Consider the following 22,456-nt stretch of genomic DNA (forward strand, 5'->3'; position numbering starts at 1 on the left):
AGTGACATCATATTCAGTACTTACTTAAAGTTTACTCTTCGGCGCCCCTCATCCGCTATTTTTTTTCGGCAAAATTATCCACACCCACTGCCGCGCTATGCATTCTGGGATATGTTGGGCCACGAAGTCTACACCGCCACATCCTTAAAATTCAGGGAAATGAAGGACGCATTTGAGGGCCGCATTTCGAGCAGCCTTCGAATTGGGACAGCCTTCGTTGCGTCACGGTGACGTAATCGGCCTTAAAATGCGGCCTTTAAGGCTGCAGACCCTGAATTGGGATACAGCCATAGTCTGATTCACCACATTTCTCATGATCGTCCTCACACCACGAGGCAAGAGCTTGTAGAAAGCCCCAGACCGAGGCCGATTGATGGTCACTTAACATTTCTTCCATTTCTGAATAACTGCTCCATTATTATGTCAGTCGTCTCACCTGCTCATCGAGCTTTTTTGCTGATGGTATCGTAGCTCATTTCAGCCTCCTGCAGGTCTACAGTCTTATCCCGACCTCCAGCTCTTTGGTCTTACCGACGGTGGAGGTTGGGATGGCAGAAACTGACTGGACTGTTGCCTTATACACATATTAAGCTGAGATCGGGAATATCTCTAAGTGATTGCTTGTAATGTGTGTGCAACACAGGCGCACAGACCTGGGGGCTGCGTGGTGGAGGATCAAATCCTTATTTCACTCAGTGACATGCAAAAAAAGTCTTTTTCTTGATGCTTGGCTGATATTCTGGCTCCATTCAAATAAAACTACAATAAAAAATTACAGATCAAACTTATAAATCAGCAGTGGAACAAATACCTGCAGGATTCACAGACGTCAGCTGTGAGTGTGGCTCATGAGTCAAACAAAAATACAGCAAAAAGAAAGAATCAAGCAATCAGCTATTTATTTTAATAAAAACAGTTCTTGAAATATCAGAATACAAAATGAAAAGTTCATCTTGTCGTTGGTACGCTCCACATTGTGCTGCAGTCCATTTGCATGTTACAGGTTTTGGCAGAACAACTGTCATTAACTCAATGAAAACAATCCCATCAAGGGAATTTCCGACCTCCTGACAGGCTGAAGAGGCTTCCCACAAACATTCACGTGCACACAATGAGGAAAGAACGGCAACATTTGAAGAGTGACACAATCTTTTTCTTTTATTGTTGGACTTCGGCATGGTGAGGTGAACCAGAAGATACAAAAACCGTTTTTTGGTGACAGAGGGCCGGTGCTCAGCTGTTTATCTAAATGCTGAATGACTTCTGTTCTTCTCATTGGTTAAAACCACCTAATCAAAGCTAAGACATGATGCCAGAGCAAACCCGGCCACGAACGCTGCTTAATGCAGTTACAGCGTCTGTGGATACAGAAACATATGTAATTAGGAAGCAAAGTATAAAACACACGCGCGCACACTACTCGAGTTTCAGTGGTACAGTGCAGTGAAATCCATCAGTTTAATGTCTCTGCACGCGGTCCATGCAGAACCCACAACACACTCCTCCCCTCAGCAGACGCTGAATGCTGGGATTGAGCTGTGGGGATGAGGCTGTTTGTGGAGAGAGGTGTGTGGTTGCACGCCCCACACAGCCTGGAAGTGGTGTACGTGTGTGGTGTAAGGACACGGGGAGGTCTCGGGAGGGTTTACCTGGATGACATCACAGCCTCAGTGGAAGTTTCCCTGGTGTCTGTGCCGAGGACTCTCTGAGGCTTACAGTTCCTGTCTCATAATACTACTGAGGAATCAATGCTGAGTCCAGACATGGAAGCAACGGAGGCAAGTGTGCTGCTGCATGCCACATGCAAGCAGTTAACCCAGCCGGCGCCAACAGCAGCTGGACGCTCAGTCGGACAGAGACGGCGAGCGCAGCGACCTGCCGCTGGCCGGGCTGTTGCTGTAGGTGTGCGAGTTGTCCCGGTCTCTGTCCTTCTCCTTGTCCTTGCTCTCGTGTTTGTGCTTGTGCTTGTGTTTGTGCTTATGCTTCTTCTTCTTCTTCTTATGCTCATGGTGATGGTGGTGGTGATGGTGGCCGTGGTCGCCTCCGTGCTTAGAGGAGGAGGAGGTGGTCTCTTTGGGGAAAGATGGCGCAGGTGTGGCAGGCATGGACAGCAGAGCCTGTTCGACAGATGATGGCTCTTTACCTGAAACGAGAAAGTGTCAGATTTATAGCTGGGGTGTCAAAGGCCCTGCTGGATAATCTGTTCATTGCCACAGAGAGCTGGTTACCTTTCTTTCGTCAGGTAGAGCCACTCATGCATCACTAGCAACACAGCAAAACCATAACCACTACACTAAGAAACTGCTGTCGATCTTACATGCTGCACAATAATATTCAATATTTAGTGTTTACTGTTATATTCACATGGATCATCGCGATGATGTTGTTTATTATGTTGCTCCTCTGTTTGCTCGTTTTCTCTTTTCTCTTTCTCAACAGGTGATCCAGGTGATATTTGCATTTTTTGTCTGTTTGTTTTGTTGTTTTTTGCCCTTTATCACCGTCCCTCTTCCCCTGTCTTTTTCTTTCCCTCTTTCTTTCCCCCAGTCAAGTCTGTCCCGTGTGGCTCTTTTAACTTTTCTTTAAACTTTTAAATCTCTTATTAGATTTTATTAAATTTATTATTTTTATTAATTTTACTGCTGTTTTTGTCTTCTTAGCAAATTTTGTATTTATCTAACTCTCCTGGTCTGTTAGTGCCTCTATCCTGTCTGTGCTTGTGCCCGATTTGTACCCTGTTATTGACTTATGTTGACTCTCCATATTACTGTGAAGCACTTTGGTGTGCCTTCGGGTTTTTAAATGTGCTATATAAATAAAATTGTATTGTGTATTGTATTGTGTGTAGCAAGTGAAAATAAGATAAAATAAACAATAAAAGGTGAATCAAATAGACCAATACGGCGAGGCTGGGATGGTCCATTTGGTAAAGTAAATCCGTTGGGCATCTTTCTTTGCCTTTAGACAATAATTCTGATGCAAAAGAGCCAAACAGGACAGGCGGGAAAAAAGAAGAAGAAGAAGAAAACCGTGCAGTCAGTGCTGTGTGCAGAGCCCCAAATACACAACAGTGCTTTGACAGTTTTCCTGCTGTTTACGCTCACTGCCGCCATCTTTGATAACTCGAGGCTGCTGTGGCTGCTTCAACTCTCTGAGTTGAGTTACCAGTTTAAAATTCTGACTGGGAACCTGGAAATATTGACCTCATTTGTTACTCACTCCAAGTTTCTTTATTTGCAGAGCAAGTTTACTTTCTACAGAAACCCAAAAAGGTTTCTGCGGGTTTCTATTCCCTGGCTGGACTCAACCCAAACCAGTGGCCCAAGCTCCCCTTTAGGTTCAGACTAAGGTTCTTCAGCCATCAGTGGGTGTGTTTAATAATGCCCCAGACGTCCTGTCGAGGTGGCTCTTCTATGTTCTGCCATGTGTTTATGGAGCAGCTGTTTGGTTCCTCCAGTGTAGAGGCCTGAGCACTCTTTAACTGCATGTTGCTTAGCTTGCACAGTGAAGGCTTCTACTGGTTTGGATTTTGACCCAGGTATCATCCATGTAGCTGTACCAGTGGTTAGGCTCTGTCCCTTTGAAGAGCCCAGAGCTTCACTTTCCACTTCCTCCTTGTGAAGCTTGGCTACAATGGGTGATACTGGAGATCCCATGGCACAGGCATGCTTTTATCTGGATGCAGCATAACGTTGCAGACCTTGTTGGAGAAGTTAGTGGAGGGTTTGATGTGATGGGGTGTGTTGCCCACAAGTGAAGCTAGGCTGGGGTTTGCAAAAAGTTGTAGGTGGCTGAGTTTATATTGCTAACGATGGCTCTGAGTGGAACTCCACAAGGGTTGAAATACCTGGTACTCTTCACCGTTTTAGAAATAACGAAGGCTCGTGGATGCGAGGGGAAACGTCTTCAAGACATTTAAGGAAGTCCAGTCACTCTTTCCAAGCGCCTTAGCCTCTTATTCACTTTGTGTTTATACGCCACTGCATTTATAATCATTAGTTATTATTAATCGCCCTCACCCCGACCAGCTTCGGTGGACTGGTGCGCCTCACTGAGCCTGGCTTTCCTTCCCACTGTTGTCAAGTGCTTGATGTAGGATGTGACGTGAATGTAATGTCCTCTACAGTGGTGTGTGTGTGTGTTCCTGTCTAGCTATCTTTGTGAGGAACGAAATCTGCATTCTACTATACTTGTGAGAACCAACAGTCACTTGTGAGGACACACAACCCGGTCCTCACAAGTTTGAAGCCTCTTTGAGGCTCAAAATGTGGTTTTAGTGTCAGCGTTAGGCATTCATTTTTAATGGTTAGGGTAAGGGGCTAGGGAAACCATTATGTCAATGAAGGTCCTCACTAAGATAGCTGAACAGGCTTGTGTGTGTGTGTGTGTGTGTGTGTGTGTGTGTGTGTGTGTGTGTTTACCAGGTGTAGAAGGTCTCTCCAACAGATTTAGGTGATGGTGAATGAAGGCCTGACTGTCATGAACAGTTTCCATGTCAATGTCTTCATCTTCCATAGTGTTGAACTACAACAGAGCAGAACTTAATCAGAGATAGTGAATCATTCATGAAAGCAGTTTTTATGATCATAATGTTTTTGTGAGCCTCTATAACGAGGAGCCGTTTCTCAACATGTCATTCCAGGTTTCAGTAGAAGCCCATCGAGTATAAACTGCCCAACATTTGTTTAACAGACTCGACATGTGAGAAAGTTTCACTGTGAACAGAGACATTGTTAAGCAGTTTTGTTGTTCAGATTTGGTGGACAGCTTAACAGAGGTATGAAGCATCAGCAGTTGTCCAGCTGGATCTGAAGTTACTACGGCAACAGTAGTGATGGCTTCTTGTTTAAATGTCCTGCATCACCACTATCACCTGCCGTCACCATCAAGAGACGTTGGTGTTTGGTGCAGATTATTCTTTTCTGTTTAGCGTTTTAAAAATATGGGTGGCTGGTGAATTTTCCTTTAGTGTGTCATTAGCATCTTACTCTGATCTTGTAGCGTGCTCCCCTTCCATCATCATCCTGCTGCTGCAGCACCTGTCCTGGCTCTGGAGGAGATCCCAGTGGGGTGTCAGCCTTCCTCTTCAGGCCCTGAGGGGGCTGGCCTACGCCGCACACACCCAGTGAGACAGGATCTGGCTCGTCGTCCACCTGACAGACACGAAGCAAGAAATCAGAGTGAGCAGCAGCTCCAGCTCTGACAGCAGGACGGTGCAGTAAAGTAGCTACAGCAATAGACACACTTTAAACACTTTATTAGAGAACTGTTATAATTGCTATAAACATTTAGGCTAAAACAGCTCACCAAGTATCACAAATAGCAAATCCAGCTACACAAGGACTTGAAACTTGGTTGAAAATGAGCAGTTATGATTAGATTGAAGCATCTATGGGCCTCTGCCTGTGCATACATACCTAGCTCACATTACTGTTAGAGTCCACATGTTTTTCAACACTGCCACTGTCCATCCAACAGTACGTGACTACAACAAGTGCAGCTCTGAGTGGGAGCTAAGCAGTCCTACTATGCTACCACGTCAGGGCTTTAACGCTAACGGCTTTGGCTGATGCTAGCTTGCACGCAGAGGTTGAGTATTTGAAATGTGCCTCCAGTTCACTTTAGCACACTTTAGAGTGTGAGGCTTTTATTTGAAAAGATTAACACTGTCTTAAAATGTAACATGTGCATGTCTGTGAAGGTTCTCAGTCATCCAGGTCATCGTGGTCAAAGGAGCTGCAAAGAAAAGCGTCTGGACTTCTTTAAGTTGCTTGAAGACGTTTCACCTCTCATTCGAGAGGCTTCTTCAGTTCTAAGGTCAAATGGTGGAGAGTCCCAGATTTAAACCTAGTGGGAGTTTCCCCCCACAGAGGGACAAAAGGACCCCCTGATGATCCTCTAATCGCCTGAGCCAAGGTGTGGAACTGGGTGTGGGTCACAATCAGCCAGAGTTTCAGGTGAGTTCATTGTGAAACCTGGCCCCACCTTATCATGCGAATTCCTGAGGTCAGATGTCCCAGGGTGTGAGTGGGCGTGAAGGCGTCTGGGAAGGGATCTCAAAACTGGATTATAGATGGCAGAGAGTTGGTGTCGTAAACCACCGCCTCTGTTCAAAGATGGTCGCTCACAGTGGATTTAGATGCTTCTTTCACTCCTCTTTCAAACCATCTGTCCTCTCTGTCCAAAATGTGAACATTGGCATCCTCGAAAGAGTGACCTTTGACCTTAAGATGCAGATGGACAGCTGAGTCTTGTCCTGTGGAGGTGGCTCTTCTGTGTTGTGCCATGCGCTTGTGAAGTGGCTGTTTGGTCTCTCTGAACTTAAAGAAGTCCAGACGCTTTTCTTTGCAAGCTCCTTTGAGTAACATGTGCATGTTTTGCCATACTTGCTTTTCCAACGGTCATTTTAAGGTGTGGGCCAATGTGTAGGTAGAAAAACTGGGGTTAAGGGCAGTGAAGAGGACCGAGTGCTAAAATTCTGGGCACTTCATGTTAAACAGAATCATGAAACACTTTACATGATTTCCATCATATCTTTGAGAACTTGCAGACTTCTGAGTGTGCGCTGCAGTGTGTAATGGAGTGGTTTAATCAGCCGCCGCAGAGATTTTGATCATGAACAAACAAGCAGAGCGCTGTTCTGTTTGGTGATTCTGGCTGACGCAGTGATGACGGCGTACAGCCAAATACTGCTGGCAGCATTATCCTGTAGTAGCCATAATTACACAGGGTCCAACCAAAAATAATACCGCCTTTATGAGGCAGCTTCTACGTGTGCACAGTGTGAGCGTTTCAGTGTGGCACACGTAAATCAAAAACAACTGAAGGACAAGAAACGACCACCGAGCAGTTAGCTGCTGACATCACCGCTGGAGTTAAAAACGAGTGAAACCCGACACGATAACTCATCACACCGTCGTATGGCTGCTGGAGAACCACCAACATTTACTCCACTCCAAGTTCAACTGAAGTTCTCCAGGTTGGGCTTTGGTATAAACTCCTTGTCGTCTGTTTGGGAGCCATGCTTCAGGATATTCACTCACTCTCATCCTTAAGAAACCAGTGTGCAGTGACCCGAGGTTTGTCACGCTGGGTGTTATCCTGCTGGAAACAGTATAAAGACAGTGTGGGCATAAAGGATTTGGACATGGTCAGCAACAATACTCAAGCACGCTTGGGTGTTTAAATGATGCTCAGCGGGTACTGAGGGAGAAGAAAGTGCCTGTACCGTGGTTATAAAGCAGTTTTCTGATCCTACTATCTAAATGTCGAAGCAGAAACTCAAAACCAAGCAACATTTCTCCAGTTCATCGGGGATCTGCTGTAGAGGATTACAGTCAGTAATCTAACTGTATGAGAGCTGAGCAACAGCTGCCAGTCAGACACGTGGAAGTGGGAAGTTATTTATCGCCGTCTTTTATCAACCAGACCAAAAGTGACCGGTTTCATGTCGTTGTGGTGATGAGATGATTATAAACTGCAGTTATTATGCTTGATAGAAACATGTCAGTTGATGGATGCACTTCACAGCCTCCTGCCAACAATAATAAACAAACTCTGAATAAGCAGCAACGAAGTCTTTAAATATGATTTGGAAAACGCCGTATATGGACCAGTAAACGACTTTTCCTGAGATTCCTGAAAGTGGCAAACAAGAACCTCCTGCGTGCTCACTGAGTGGGGGTTAAAAGCAGCTCGTGGAGACGCCCTGGTGGCTCCAGCCTTCATGTCATACTGAGGATTTCGGCTAAAAACACAATCCAGTCTCAGCAGCCAGTGTGTCCTTTGCTGCTATCAAGCTGTGACATGTTCTGTGTTCACAGACGACCAGGTTGGATATAATAAAGTGGTCAGTGAGGATCCAGCTTTCGAGGTGAAATACTTGATGGTTTTTACTTCCTGTTAGCTTCTTGGTAGCTGTGTAGCAGCTAGAATCCTGGGTTTGACTCCACTGGCCAGCCGAGGCCTTCCTGTGTGGAGTTTGCGTGTTCTCTGGTTCCTGTGTGGGTTCTCTCCGGGTACTCCAGCTTCCACCCACAGTCCAAAGACATGGATGCTAGGCTAACTGGTGACTTGACTGTGGTTGTCTGTTAGCCCTATGATAGGCTAGCAACCTGTCCAGAGTCTGCATCGCCTTTTGCAGCATGACGGCGTGGACGGATGGAGTTTTGCTTTTAAAAACAACAACACTGGCAATCAAGTGACTCCCCAACACTTACTGTTGCATAGCTCATGCCCACACCGTGGATGCCTATGCTGGCAGGCGTGTCCATAACAGCACCGACTCCCAGCTCAGGCTTGATGGTGGGATTAAGCACTGCTTTCTTCTCCTTCAGGTTGAGCACCAGGCCCAGTTCTGGCAGCGGAAGGCACGAGGGCCGAGTCAGACCAAACAACATGTAGTAGAGATTGACAGCATCGCAGCGCAGCCGCCAGTCATGGGACGTACCTGAGAAAGAAGAGGATATATCACATCATCTCCTGAGCCTGCTGTAGTACTCTCTAAGACAGCAGCTTCGAGTGCAGGCGTTTGGAAATCTACAAGCATGTTAAGCTTTTTTCAACGAGTACATGCCCGCATTTAATCCTAAGCTGCATACTGCTCGACCACACGGTTTATTTGACAATCCCAACACTACTAAATACAGATAATAGGCTCTCAGTGACAGCAAGCCTGAATGTCTCATTATGTGAGTCATTTGAGTAGTTTGGATTTGGCATGAAGCAAACTCCAAATCTTGCTGAAGCCAGCAATCCAAAGGCCCGGGGCCGGCTGTGGTTTTAAAAGATGACTGAAAAAACGACTAACAGCAGAAAGTCCTCTTAGTTTGTGTTGCCTGACCTTCAGTCAGTGAAACACCATCCTGTGTGAGTGTGCTGGTTTAACACACGAGGGAGAAAAAGGATTATAAAATGACCAACACACTATCAGAACATGGTATTTAAGGTTACCACACGCCGGGCAGCTCGGGTTTAAACTGGCAGCCGCTCACGCTAACCAGAACGACAAACAGACATCGTCAGGAAACAATGATCATTAATATTTATGTCCATGCCTCCAACTTGTAAATCTATAAATTTAATAACATGTTGGAATAAAAGCCCAGAAGAACATGAAACTGTGAACATATACTTGTAATTGGCTTCTGACATGGAGTGTATTTTGTTTGGCAGACTAAAGCTTTGGCTGACAGACAGGACCCCCTGGAAGAGAAAGAAATAATGAAAACTGAGGACACAATAGAAAGCAGAGCTTTGGGTTTATATATAAGCGCTGCACCAAGATGTAGACCATAACTAGTTGAATGACCCGCTGACAACGAACAAAGGTCCTACAGAAATCACATCCATGAAGAGCTTTTAACTCTCACAGTTGCCAATATTGTTTGGGTTAAATTTGTGCAGTTGGCTTCATCTGAAGACATCAAAAGATGGCAGCTAGCACTAAAACACAGAAAAACAATGTTATTTATACAGCGCCCAGTCACAACAACAGTCGCCTCACGGTGTTTTATACTGTAAGGTCGACCCTACAATAATACATACAGAGAAGAACCCAACAATCATGTGACCCCCTATGAGCAGCACTTTGGCGACAGTGGGAAGGAAAAACTCCCTTTTAACAGGAAGAAACCTTCAGCAGAACCAGGCTCAGGGAGGGGCGGGGCCATCTGCTGTGATTGGCAGCTAACAACAATTACACAGCAAAGTCAGAACGACAGCTAGCTACACAAAGTCTAATGCAATCCAATGGAAGCATGAAGTAAGATGGTAATGAGCGGCCACGTGCTAATGTGCTAATATGTTTGGAAGGGTTGCCACGAGAAAACCTCTCGTCTCTAAAGACAACGTGGTGGCACAGAGCAAGTTTGCAAAGACGATTCTGGGCAAACTTCTGATCATCAGGCACAGCAGCATGTTTGGAGACCCCGAAGCTGAGGATTTGCATCATCTCCAGCTTCCTCTCTGTATTTTATCCTGTCTTCCTTCTCTCACCCCAACCGGTCGCAGCAGATGGCCCCGCCCCTCCCTGAGCCTGGTTCTGCTGGAGGTTTCTTCCTGTTAAAAGGGAGTTTTTCCTTCCCACTGTCGCCAAAGTGCTGCTCATAGGGGGTCATATGATTGTTGGGTTTTTCTCTGCATCTATGAAGCGCCTTGAGGCGACTTTTGTTGTGATTTGGCGCTATATAAATAAAATTGAATTGAATTGAATGACATTTGTGTCATCCCACTGGAAAATCCTATATTTTCTTTACTTAACTTCCTCTCACACTGAATATACTGAATATTTGTTTTAAATAAATCATTCATAATAAACAGAAAGATTTATCCATACTGAAACTGATGGTTTACTACAGCCACACCGCTCTCGAGAGAACCTCATGAAGTCTATTCGCTTATTCTCTCTGTAGTGGACACAAATCACAAAAAAGGTTGAACTGAAATATTATTTTTCCCCTTCGGTTCTCAACAGGATGTCCGTGTGGCTGTATCATTCAGGGTGTCAGATCTGCAGACACCTGTGTGGAGCTAAAGGTGTGTCGAAGGAATCAAACCAAGGCTCAAGGTCATTCTGGAGCAGAGAACATGCATCTGCAGTTTAATGCCACTTTACTTTAGTGCTAATTCATGCAAACTGGCAAAAGCTGAAGGTTTTTCTTTTATGTTTCTCACTTTCTGGAAACCAGCTGACTGAGAGACTCAAGTGTTGCATTACCAGTTTGAAAACACAAAGACAGAACCAAGTCTTTTGCTGTGATTCTTTTCCAGTTCATCGGGGATCTGCTGTAGAGGATTACAGTCAGTATCCTGTATGAGAGCTGAGCAACAGCTGCTTGGTTTAAGAGTCTGACAGAAGTCTGTCCAGTCACACACGTGGAAGTTATTTATTGCAGCTTCATGTTGTTGTGGCGATGAGATGATTATAAACTGCAGTTATTGTGCTTGATAGAAATGTCGCAGCCTCCTGCCAACAATAATAAACATAAACTCAATGAGAAGGCCTTCAAACATTTGGAAAACACTGTATATGGACAAGTAAACGACTTTTCTGAAAGAAGCCCGCGTCCTCCTGCAGGCTCACTGAGTGGGGGTTAAAGGCAGCCTGTGAAGGGGCCTCGGTGGGGCATGCTGAGAACAACACAATACAGAGAGTCTGGGCTTTGAAACCATTCAGAGAGCAAGTCTCCTCAGTGCAGATGTAACGACCAGAAGAGAAGTGGTAAAAGTCTTCAGTCCAAATAAAATCATTTCTTTCACCTTCCAAGCCTCTGCTGGCCGTGGCTCCGTGTGCAGAGAGGAAACTTTTTAGCTCAAGTGACTTTCCTGGAATTGTGTCCCAGAGAAATTAAAGACAGCATGCTGTGAAGAAAACATGCTCTTGGTGCTGGTACATACAGTGTATATTAGCTGTGGGCGCAGTTCTTGCTAGAACAATTGAGCGAGCATTAGCTGACCTCACCATCAGTGTAATTCGCCCTGTGGTTCATGGGTAGAGCCCACATCGTGAGAGGAGAAGGAAAAGCTGTTCCCGAGGAACAAAAGCCGTACGGCAGCAGACCAAAACGTAAAGCTCATTAATCAGACACACTGCTGTGAACCTGAGGAGAAGCTGTGCAGCCACAGAGTGAGACTGACGGCAGTGTGAGGCTGTCACGAGACACAATCAGGTCCTGTGTTCAGTCTGGAAGCTGTGAGCCTACTCCAACAGCACACCAGTAAAATAGGTTCACATTAAACGTGTTCAAATGAGAGTTGTGCTTATGTGCAAGTGCTCCTTGTTAGTCTGCTCTAAAGTTTCATGCCATTTTTTCTACAACTGTATCTGTGTGATGTCACTGAGAGCAGCTATTTATTTCTCCGTCATGGTGAATCAGGTTACGGACTTTCTTCTCTGGTTAGACTAAATGAAACTGTCATCATGCTTGTCAGAGACCTGAGCGCTGTTTCAAAGCTCTACAATGATTTTAATGGCATCTGTTGCAGGTAATTGGTTTTGGCTGGTATCTCTGACTCGGCACTTCACTGGTTTTCCTTCTGTTTATCTGGAAGGACGTCCTCTGTTGGAGGGAGCGAGTTCTCCTTTTACACATGGAGTTCCACAAGGAGTAATCCTGGTTATTATTGTCCGTTTACGTGTTTCCTTTAGCCGGTATCATTCTTTTTTTTGGCATTTCTTATTATTTCTATGCTGATGACATTCAGGTTTATGTGGCTTTTAAGTCTGATGAGCTGGATCGGCTCTGAACTTTGACTCATATATAAAACTCTACCAAGTTCCCATTTCTTTAATTTGAGGAATATTTCTAAATCGTGAGCGATATTCTCGTCCTCTGAGCTTGACAAAATTGTTCATCCATTTGTGTCATCGCACCTAGTGTGTGTCAACGTGCAGATTTTACTTCTGATGCTTTACGCTAGGGCTGGGTTTTGATGATCGATTTATCGATTAAAATCGATTCTGGCTTGGATAACGTAATACTGATTCATTAAAATCCTGATTTTTTAATATGAATTTATTTTGCCCGAAATTCCAGAATCTCAGGTTAAACCTCACAAAATTTCAACAACCACCAAACAGCTAAAACAGTAAATGAGAGCAGGAACACGGATTCTGCACAAAGACGTAAACACAAAGCTCGACCCGCCGACGGATCAGGATCAGTGAGATGTGACTTTCTCACCGACGACACGGACACGGACACGGTCGGGCTGAAAGCCGACAGCTCGCTGACTCTGATCTGTCGGCGGGTCGAGCTTTGTGTTTACGCCCTTTTTGCGCTGATTCTAAAGCTGTTAGTTTGATGTCTCTCCAAACAGTATTGACTGAACCAGCAGCAAAAGAAGATCCAAACTAGCTTCACATAAACATCGTCATGACTTTTGTACTTCAAGAACAGTTTCCGTCTAAAAATCTGTTTTCTTCATTATTCTCTTGCTTGTTTCGCACAAGTCTACGTTTACAGCCTGTCGGACGCTGTTTTTTCCTTTTACTTACTTTTGAAAAGAAAACCTAATTTCTGCTGTTCAACAGGCTTCTGAACAAATTTAAACTTTTTAAAATTGTACAAAATGCAAAACGCCGTGTCTCCAATCAAACCGCTGTAACTTCAGAGGTGATGTTCATATGTTGATTAATGGTTTTCTTTCGTTTTTGATCTACTGCAGAATATTTTTATAAAATCACCTTCATGTTTTTCTGTGTTTATCTTCAGCTGCTTTGACACAAAGGCCTCTGCTGTGACGCTCACACCTTTGATAAAGTCTGGAAAGTGTCAGCTTCCTTTTTATAGATTCAAAAATATGTAAATGTACTGATCTGAATTATAATATTTCTGACTGTCTGAGGCAAAATTTCCCAGATTCAAATCGAATTGAATCGAATTGATTCTAGAAACCAGTGACGACACCCAGCCCTACTTTACACGTCTTCATCCAGGCAGCAGAGAAAAGAGGAGTCTGTACAACCACAATTTCACGATGACCACTGTAAAGTGTGTAGTATTGTACTATTGTTCTACTGAGGAACTGTGTTGGACAATGATGGACAGAAAGTGTTTCAGCTGAGCTTCTTCTTGTCAGAGCAAAGAGAGACACTATAATGTCATCACTTTACATTTGATCACTTCATCTTATTAGATACTTGTATCATTAAACTCTAATCTGTTCATTCTGAAATTTTCCCTGAAACACTGCACTCAAGAACAAAAAGCTAAAATTTAAACTTTCAACAAGAGACTGCATTTGGATTCAATAAAGAGCCATGAACTAAAACCCTGAAGTTTGGGCCCACAGCAGAGGCCTGCACAGCAGGGGCCACTAGCAACGTTTGTCTCGTGTGTTTCTCACCAGAGTTCATGAACTTCCACAGCTGGTCGACCAGCGCTTCATTACACAGAGCCGAGTCTGTTGTCTTGGTGAATGGTGGATTCTTACAGAGCATACCCAGGATCTTATGTCTGTAGGTCAAGAAACATAAAATACAGATTTAATAATTACACATATCAGGTACTCGTGCTCATTCCTGAAATTCCTGAAACCTGCCTGCTGTAAGTTACGTTCAGGAGTACACTACGCTGAATGGGACACATAAAACAAATGTACAGGAAGAACTTAAGAGTGTATTCACAGACGGATGATGATCGTGAAATCAAAAGAATTTAGGAATATATTAAGTCTGTTTTAAAAACATCATTATTAATGGCAAAGTTTCAGCCTTAACCCACTAGTTATGGAAGAGATATGATACACACAGACATATATGCATACATATGATACAGTCATTATAGTAACACATAATGATAACAATGTGTAGCTCTAAACAAAATGAGCAAAAAGTGTCTTTCTCACTTGTGATGAATTCACAGCTTTGCTCTAAACAAAAACTTTACAGTCACTCTGTTGACTGTCTGTCTGTTGTTGTTGTTGTTGTTGTTGTTGTTGTTGTTGTTGTTCAGGGCTAAAGGAACTACAACCTCAGATTTTTATTTTATAGCACAAAGTTGATAAAAAAAACCTCAAAATCCAGAAAAGGCATTTTTATGATATGAGACCTTTAAGTAGAAGGAATTTTACAGGCTTGTTTCACAGCCACAGATCCCCTGACTTTATTATCACGTCAGGCACAGCAGCTGCTTCACTATCAACACTGACTCAAGGGAATCTCTCACCATATAAAGAAACGCGACAACAAACACTCAAAGAGCGTGAATTTGTTTCAAACATTTTAAGGTGAGGGTGTGAGAGAAATGAGGTGAGTGACGTCTGACCTGACGTAGTGAACTGGGTCATTCTGAGCCATGCTGAGCAGCCACTGCAGCTCCACTGAACTCCGCTCCACTGCAGCACAAACACTCAACATCACACATGAATCATATCTGTGCTCAAGCTGTGTCAACAACAACAAACATTCGAATTTGCATTACTTAATAGTGTGTCCTTTACCATGCCTCTACATTACGTTCTTGTCCTTTGGTGCAATAAACATAAAGGTAACGTCCATATTTGCACTCCTCACATGTTATGGATCACACTACCATTTTCCAAACGTCTTAAATGAACACTGAAGTCATTTTGTTTTTCCACTGTGAACAATGGTGTTAAAAGAGGAACAGTTTATTCATATAGCACCAATTCACAAAAACAGTAAAGTCAAGGCAGCTTAAAAGGTGAAAATCCTGCAACTAGCAGATGATCCACCAACAAATATGTCTGAGAGAACCAGGCTGATCTGCACCAATCAGCTGTGTTATTGCTCTGTTTCTATAAATGTGACGTTGATTAAGATGTGAAGAAACCCCGGTCATTTTAAAGACCTAAGTAGGGCTGCCACAAACAATTATTTTGATAGTCGACTAATCAGATCATCATGCATTGGACTAAAACTTACAGCTTATTGCACCAGCAGCATCTGCTCTTATATAACTATCATTAGCTTACAGCTTTAACTGTTTAAGGTATGTGCTAACTAAAAATAAAGACAAGATGATAGTTTATTAAATTTTAATGAAATTTGCAGATTGTTTCGGTGAAGTTTAATAAACTCCTTGCTATCTAAAATATAACAGGACACCGGAGTAAATTCTCGAGCATCTCACACTTCTGATAATCAGCTGTCTGCTTGACGTTTATTCAGCTGTGTAAAAACTATAACTTTAATCTCAGCCAAACAGATTTACTCAGGAACAAATAAAATACTAAAAAAAGCCAAACAATAACATTTTAAGTTATCTAAGTGACTTATATATCATGTTTAACCTGAGTAGCGAAAGACGGCGGTGGGTTTGAAAACGATTAGCCGGGAGTCCGGTGTTCTCACCTTATCTAGTGAGCCTAGCCCCCGGCTAGCTATCGAGCTAGTGGCTAACAGACGTCTCCGAAAACGTCGGAGCACTTTTGAAAATATGTGGTGTCTTGATAAACTGAGCAGATATTTGAGGTTTACACAGCTACATTCTCGCCTGAAAATATGTTAAACGTTTATTTTGTGACCCAGAAAGAATAATAAGAGTAATATTAAAACTAACTAGCTGCCGCCATTGTTGGAAACTGAGCAGGAGCGCTACTTCTTCTTCTTCAGGGTTTAACGGCATGCAGTGCTGCCATCTTCTGTTTCAGTCTGTTATTACACTCTTAAATCCTACTACTTATTCCTGCGTCTTTTGGGATCTTACAAAGCTTCAAACGACGCGTCGACTATTAAATCAGTCGTTGACGATTTTGATAGTCGACTAATCGTGGCAGCCCTAGACCTAAGCATTCTTACAGCTTCAGTAGAAATGCTGACAGGGGACCACAGGTATCATACTGGTGCTGCCAAATGATTGGTTGCCCCCCAGCAAACGTGTATTATTCCTCCTACCTCTAGTGTAGTCCACCAGAGCTTCCAGTGCAGCGACGCGAAGGTCAACAAAGTGTCCGTACTGAGCGTAGGACTTAAAGAGCGACGGGTCACTTGGTATGTGGCCGTTCTTCTGAAGCTGACGGATCGCTCTCAGACAGCTGGAGACGACAGAGAGGAGTGTGACAAGTTAACAGAGAGGATACAAGCTTCTCTGTATCTAAGTAACGTCAAAACGCTCTTTTCTTTTGTTGCACTGAAGTTGGACTGCTTTGTGTCAGACACATGAGAACTATTCAGGCATGTACAGATGAATATGGACTTTCTGACATCCCCACACGATCTTGCTCTGTTTGCAGAGGGCTAATGTCACCAAAGCAAAAACACTGAAAAGTATGTTCCACATTCAAGTTAAATGTTAAAATAAACATTTCAGTTTATGGGAAAAAGCTGCGTTTTGTATATTTCACTAACAACTTTGTGTTGTAGCGCTGACACACACGGACACACTCAGCGTGGTACCTGACAGTGATGGTGTTTCGGAAGCTTGGCAGCAACTTCTCCATATTTAGGAATCGTGTGATCTCCTCCAAGATGAGACGGACATCAGCATTTAAATTGTCCACCGTACGCACTTCATTGTTGATGCTCATGGCGGGAGTCAGGGAGTTGGTAAGGGCCTCGATCAGATCTGCTCGGTAGTAGTTATCGGAAAACTGAAGAGGAGTGAAAGGATGGGGAAAAGGAGAATGATGAAGAATGTTTATGGATACTTTACAATGTGGATACAAGGTTTGGAGGGGTTTGTGAGAGTCGCGTGTGATTAAATCACAGCAGGGATGCACCAAAAATGAAGTTCAAATTCAAACGTAGCTGCTAATCATGCTAATCATCCGTCTACAGTTTTGTTATCTTTTTTTTCTAGATGAATCTTTGACAAAAATACCGACCTCTTTATCTGTTCATATGTCGATATCAGTCAGCAGTTAGTTATTACATTTGGCTCGTCATGAAAATCCCAAAACGGTCATCTCACAGCAGATGTAGCAGACTTAGCTAGCTCTTCATTTACATCTGCTCCTCTTTATGCTCACTCGACCAGTCAGCAGCTGACAGTGCAAACAAAGAGCAAACACATCACTATGACTGAATTTACCTTGTTTTTCCTGTTGTCGTTATACTTGATCAGATCGAGTATAAAGTTGAGGACGTCTTTGGGACAGATGTTCTGCCCATCTCGGAGTAACGCCATGGCAACCGGCATCGTCTGGCATGAGAAACACAAAACAGGCGTCATGACAGCTTTATGGGCTGTTCTATTTTAAATCTGGAATGACATGTTAAGAAACGGCTCCTCTTTATAGTGGCTCACAAAATATATGATATTTCTAATTAAGTTCTGCTCTGTTGTAGTTCAACACTATGGAAGATGAAGACATTGACATGGAAACTGTTCATGACAGTCAGGCCTTCATTCACCATCACCTAAATCTGTTGGAGAGACCTTCTACACCTGGTAAACACACACACACACACACACACACACACACACACACACACACACACACACACACACGCCTGTTCAGCTATCTTAGTGAGGACCTTCATTGACATAATGGTTTCCCTAGCCTCTTACCCTAACCATTAAAAATGAATGCCTAACCCTGACACTAAACTTAAGGGTCCAGTCGGCCACTAGGACCGTGCACCAGAGCTTCAGATAACTAAGCCATAATTTCCTAATACCCAAACCTGACCATAACCTAATTGTAACGCTGACACTAAAACCACATTTTGAGCCTCAAAAAGGCTTCAAACTTGTGCGGACCGGTGAGTGTGTGTGTGTCCTCACAAGTGACTGTTGGTTCTCACAAGTATAGTAGAATGCAGATTTTGGTCCTCACAAAGATAGTTAGACAGGAACACACACACACACACACACACACACACACACACACACACACACACACACACACACACACACACCCTTATTTGCTTTGAACAAAAACATTCATTTAGTGCATTTGGCCACATGTACATGATAAGAACCCTTTGATGTTCTTTATTTGAGACAAATGTGTTTAACATTAAAAGTATAAAACTCATAAACTAAAAAGGATATTATAATAATATTTATTCTTATAAAGAGCTTCACTCTGGTTGTTTTATCCATGAGCACGAGTGCCATTTCTAAAACAAGCCAGTCTTTTTACGTACGCTATCTAACTGCAGTCACATTTGGAGAATTTGTGCCACACAGAGTGTCTCGTAACTGCGACTCTGTCACCTGGCTGTGCTTGTTGCTATTGCCATAGTCCAGTGTTTATTGTTAATACCCAGCACTAGAATCTCGTAGTTTTACTGATACACTTCACATATTTGAGTTATTTATACCGGCCCTGTGCTTGTTTTATTTACAAAGTCTACAGGATAGAGAACATATTTATCTTCTTCTTCTTATTTTATTCTTCACAAAGTATCTAATTAAGTCATTACGACTGACCACATGACCACTAAAAGGCTGTTTCTTCCATCTGCAGTCATTCGTATTTGGTGGTGTGGCTGATTTTGGCACACCGGCTTACCCGTACTCATGTGAAGCTGGGGTTGAGGTGGGTTACAAAGCAGCTTACAGATAAAAGCAAATGTGAGAAGGCTAAAGTGGATTAAACAGGACACCTGCATTAGATTTGCCAGTTAGCTGACTGTGAATTCATAGTCTGCAAGTTACCAACGCTGTGCTCGAGATAAAGACTATTTGTTCAGAGCAGTTATTTATGTGTCAATGATTAAAATCTCACGATGTGACGGCACTTATCGTAAGACAAAGCTTCAAGCTTTTTAATGGGACCCTTTAGCTCTGCTTCTTGGCTGTACCTTTTGGAGGAAGTAGCTCTGGAAGTTGATGAAGTTGTTGGTCTTGACGATGTTTGGGCAGCTCTTGCAGCAGAACATTCTGGTGAACAGGGACTTCATAGCTGGTGGCCCCTGCCATGTGCTCACCATGGCGTTGGCTATCTGTAAGAATCACAGCGTAACAAAACAAACCACAAGTTACTTTGCTACACTTTTAACCGCTGATTGTGCAGAACTGCCTCCATCAGCTCCGCTCTGTCTGCTGCCGTCACAGTAAAACAACAAAGAACGAAACATTTCAGACTCCAGCAGAGTGCAGGGGATGAAGAAAGTATAATAGCTACAGGAGGAATCTGAGAAACACGAGTGACACGTGAAAAATGTTCTCGCTTGTATAACAATGCTTTGTCTGTCTGTTGCACTTCGTGTGGTGAGAGCTGAGCTACTATAAACAGCAAATGCACACACGAGCAGCTCGCGTGGTTTCCACAGGTATGGAGACCAGCGGCCCCAGCGGTCTATACGCTCCAACAGGATATTGGGGAATTTATGTTAATGTGGTAAAATGAGGGCAAGGGTCACTCATGCAGGATGTTGTCATTTGGTTAGCTGGATAAGGGGGTGGTGGGCTGTCGGATGTGGGGATGCATTCATGGACTGTATCACTGCGTTTGAAGCGTGCTTCCCACATCTTCTACCAACAACACACAACTGATCCCGACCAATCGCAACGCAGCCAAGTCAAGAGAGGAATGTAAAGCCTGCCACGCTACAGCCTGTGGTCAGTGTGAGTGTGGATGCCTGAGTGTGCGTGAGCTTTGTGTATACCAAAAGCCATTATCAGAGTCTGCTGGGGGTCTGTGGCCAAACGCAGCGAGCTAGTGAAAGAAGGGAAGTGCTGCCATTTCATCCTCCACTCACGCTGTGAAAATATTGGTTCAGGTGGAACCTGAAGGATGGAAATCCAGTGGGGTGAAAGTTAGAGCAGACCAAAGCCAGAGAACAGAGAATTTCCTGGAGCCACAGAATTATTCAGTCGACTGAGCTGAAGTGCAGCAACATTTAAAGTGGTGGGTGGGCCCGCTGGTGTGGAAACGATGGCCTGTACTCCTGCTGCAGCTCTGTTGTAAGAGTTACAATCAGTTACATTTTTTAGTACTAATATACTGAGTGACCACTGATGTAAATGCAGAGGAAACAGAGGAAAGGCCCTGTTTTTGTCATCTTTGATTAAAAAGAGAGGCAGAGTCACACTGTGAAGCTACTGAAACTGTTCGCTCCTATGTGGATCCTTCAGTCCTCCCAAAACTTTATTCTTAAAACTTTCTCACGTTTTCTTTTATACTCCTCCCAGAACACCACCCTCCAGTTTCTGTCTGCTGCTACCAATGAGCCATTTCAAACAGTGACATGTGGAGCCAAACTCCGCATGACCACATCGCTTTGCCATATTAACATCATTGCGGGCGATTTATGCTTGCCGTTGTTATTCTGGCTGATGCCGATGACCACCAAAAGTGATGTCATGACTGCTGGCACATAGTGTTGCACACGTTAGTGTTGCCTCAGTCTGTAGTTGTGTAACCTGGCTCCTTCCTTGTGCTGGGTTTAGCAGGCCTCTCACTAAGGAATAAATCCGTCTGTGACTGCTTTGTGTCCCGTCTCTTCTGTCGTGAAGAGGTGACGTAGCTAGCTTTATAGTGACCTCTAACAGATTCAAGGAGTCTAAACTGATATGTGAGCCCACATTAGCCATTTGGTAATATCGGTATTGGCATTTATGATGACTGATAAATAATAAAGAGTCAGGAGAAACACCATTCAACCATGTTGTGTTGATGCTGGAGGGTTTGTCCACCAGAGGGCGCTTTGACGCTCCCCGCTGACAGCACGCGTGTCCCAGCCAGTGTTGGTCAAGTTACTTGAAAAAAGTAATCTGTAACTAATTACCGATTACTTCCCCAAAAGAGTAATCCCGTTACTTTACTGATTACTTATTTTCAAAGGTAATTAGTTACTTAGTTACTTTTTAAAAACACGATTTACAACCTGAATAGGTGATAAAGTGATAGATCTTTCAGCCCAATTCTACTTTTTCTGCATAATCATCATACAAAATGTAATCAAATGGAAAAGTCTCTTTTTAAAACTTGTTTTATTAGTTTTAATCTTTTAACTTTATGCATCAAGCAAAAATTAATTATCTGCAACATTCTCTGACTGGAAGAAATTAGTTTAACATTTAAACCTATTTTCTGCACATTCCAGCACATAAAATAAAATATTTTGTGTGTTTACACTCAGTCTTTCAAATAGATGCAAGTAAAACACAGCAGAAAATAAATAAAGTCAAAGACTAGCGGTCCTGTTGCTCTATTTTCACCTGTAAAGCAGGAGTAGGGTAGGCGGAGGTTTACCCTGGTGCAGGTGTGCAGCGGTCAGTGGAAGAATCCGTGAGTTTCTCTGTGAGTTTCCCATTACGTCGTAGCTACTCGGTGCTTGTTTGGAAGTTTAGGGGTTTTTTTCTCTGTAAAAAGAAGTTTTCTTCCCACGCACAACGGACACTAATGTTTTTGTCACTTTTTATGGAATCAAACTCAAAGTAAGGTCAGTACTTCCACGCTTTAAACGCTGCACGCTCATACTCTCTCTGCACTCGATATATGATCCATTGTTGATCTGCACACAGCTGTTGTCACGAACGTCGCACTCGCTTACGTCACTGTCATGAGACATTCTCGCAAAAAAATCACGGTTTTAGTAACGCAGTAACGCAGCGTTCCTACGGGAAAGTAACTGTAATCTAATTACCGTTTTTGCAATAGTAATCCCTTACTTTACTCGTTACTTGAAAAAAGTAATCGGATTACTTTTACAAGTAACGTGTTACTGCCCATCTCTGGTCCCAGCGCTCGCAGACTCGGCCTCAGCGTAAATGAGGAATCCAACGGCGCACATCAGCAACTCTGTAACTGGAGTTATTAAGGTGGTTATGTTTGAAGTTACTTTGACGATTTAAAGTCCAGGTGAAATCACAAACACACGAACATGAAGGGTTAGAAAATGTGGCTGTGCTGGATCCCACGTGACCTGAGCTAAAGCATCCATCTGATTTTAGACGGTGTAAGAAGGGCGCACCTCTGTCCTCAGAGCTGGTCAGGACCAAACAGCGCTAACTTAATCTCACTGGAGCTCAGGTGGATGCTGACAGATGAGGGGAGACTAATTAACAGACGATGTTTGGGAGTCACTTGCCATCAT

General features: G+C 43.5%; 1 protein-coding gene across 1 annotated transcript in view; it reads right to left on the minus strand.

Moving 5' to 3' along the window:
• Positions 1 to 894: 894 nt before the first annotated feature.
• The window catches only part of taf2 (TAF2 RNA polymerase II, TATA box binding protein (TBP)-associated factor), a 44,164-nt gene continuing 22,602 nt past the window's right edge, over positions 895 to 22,456 (minus strand). Inside the window, exons 18-27 of the mRNA XM_087837140.1 lie at positions 19,217 to 19,357; positions 17,496 to 17,606; positions 16,862 to 17,055; positions 16,361 to 16,500; positions 14,769 to 14,838; positions 13,849 to 13,958; positions 8,220 to 8,449; positions 4,989 to 5,153; positions 4,422 to 4,524; positions 895 to 2,143 (exon numbers count right to left, since the gene is read on the minus strand). Of these exons, the coding sequence (XP_087693266.1) occupies positions 1,845 to 2,143; positions 4,422 to 4,524; positions 4,989 to 5,153; positions 8,220 to 8,449; positions 13,849 to 13,958; positions 14,769 to 14,838; positions 16,361 to 16,500; positions 16,862 to 17,055; positions 17,496 to 17,606; positions 19,217 to 19,357 (1,563 nt within the window). The 3' untranslated portion in view covers positions 895 to 1,844. The remainder of the gene's footprint in view (positions 2,144 to 4,421; positions 4,525 to 4,988; positions 5,154 to 8,219; positions 8,450 to 13,848; positions 13,959 to 14,768; positions 14,839 to 16,360; positions 16,501 to 16,861; positions 17,056 to 17,495; positions 17,607 to 19,216; positions 19,358 to 22,456) is intronic.

Source organism: Neolamprologus brichardi, unplaced genomic scaffold (assembly GCF_056152115.1).
Source record: "Neolamprologus brichardi isolate AB-2024 unplaced genomic scaffold, ASM5615211v1 NODE_ptg000008l+_length_2720982_cov_1, whole genome shotgun sequence".
Classification (NCBI taxonomy): domain Eukaryota; kingdom Metazoa; phylum Chordata; class Actinopteri; order Cichliformes; family Cichlidae; genus Neolamprologus; species Neolamprologus brichardi.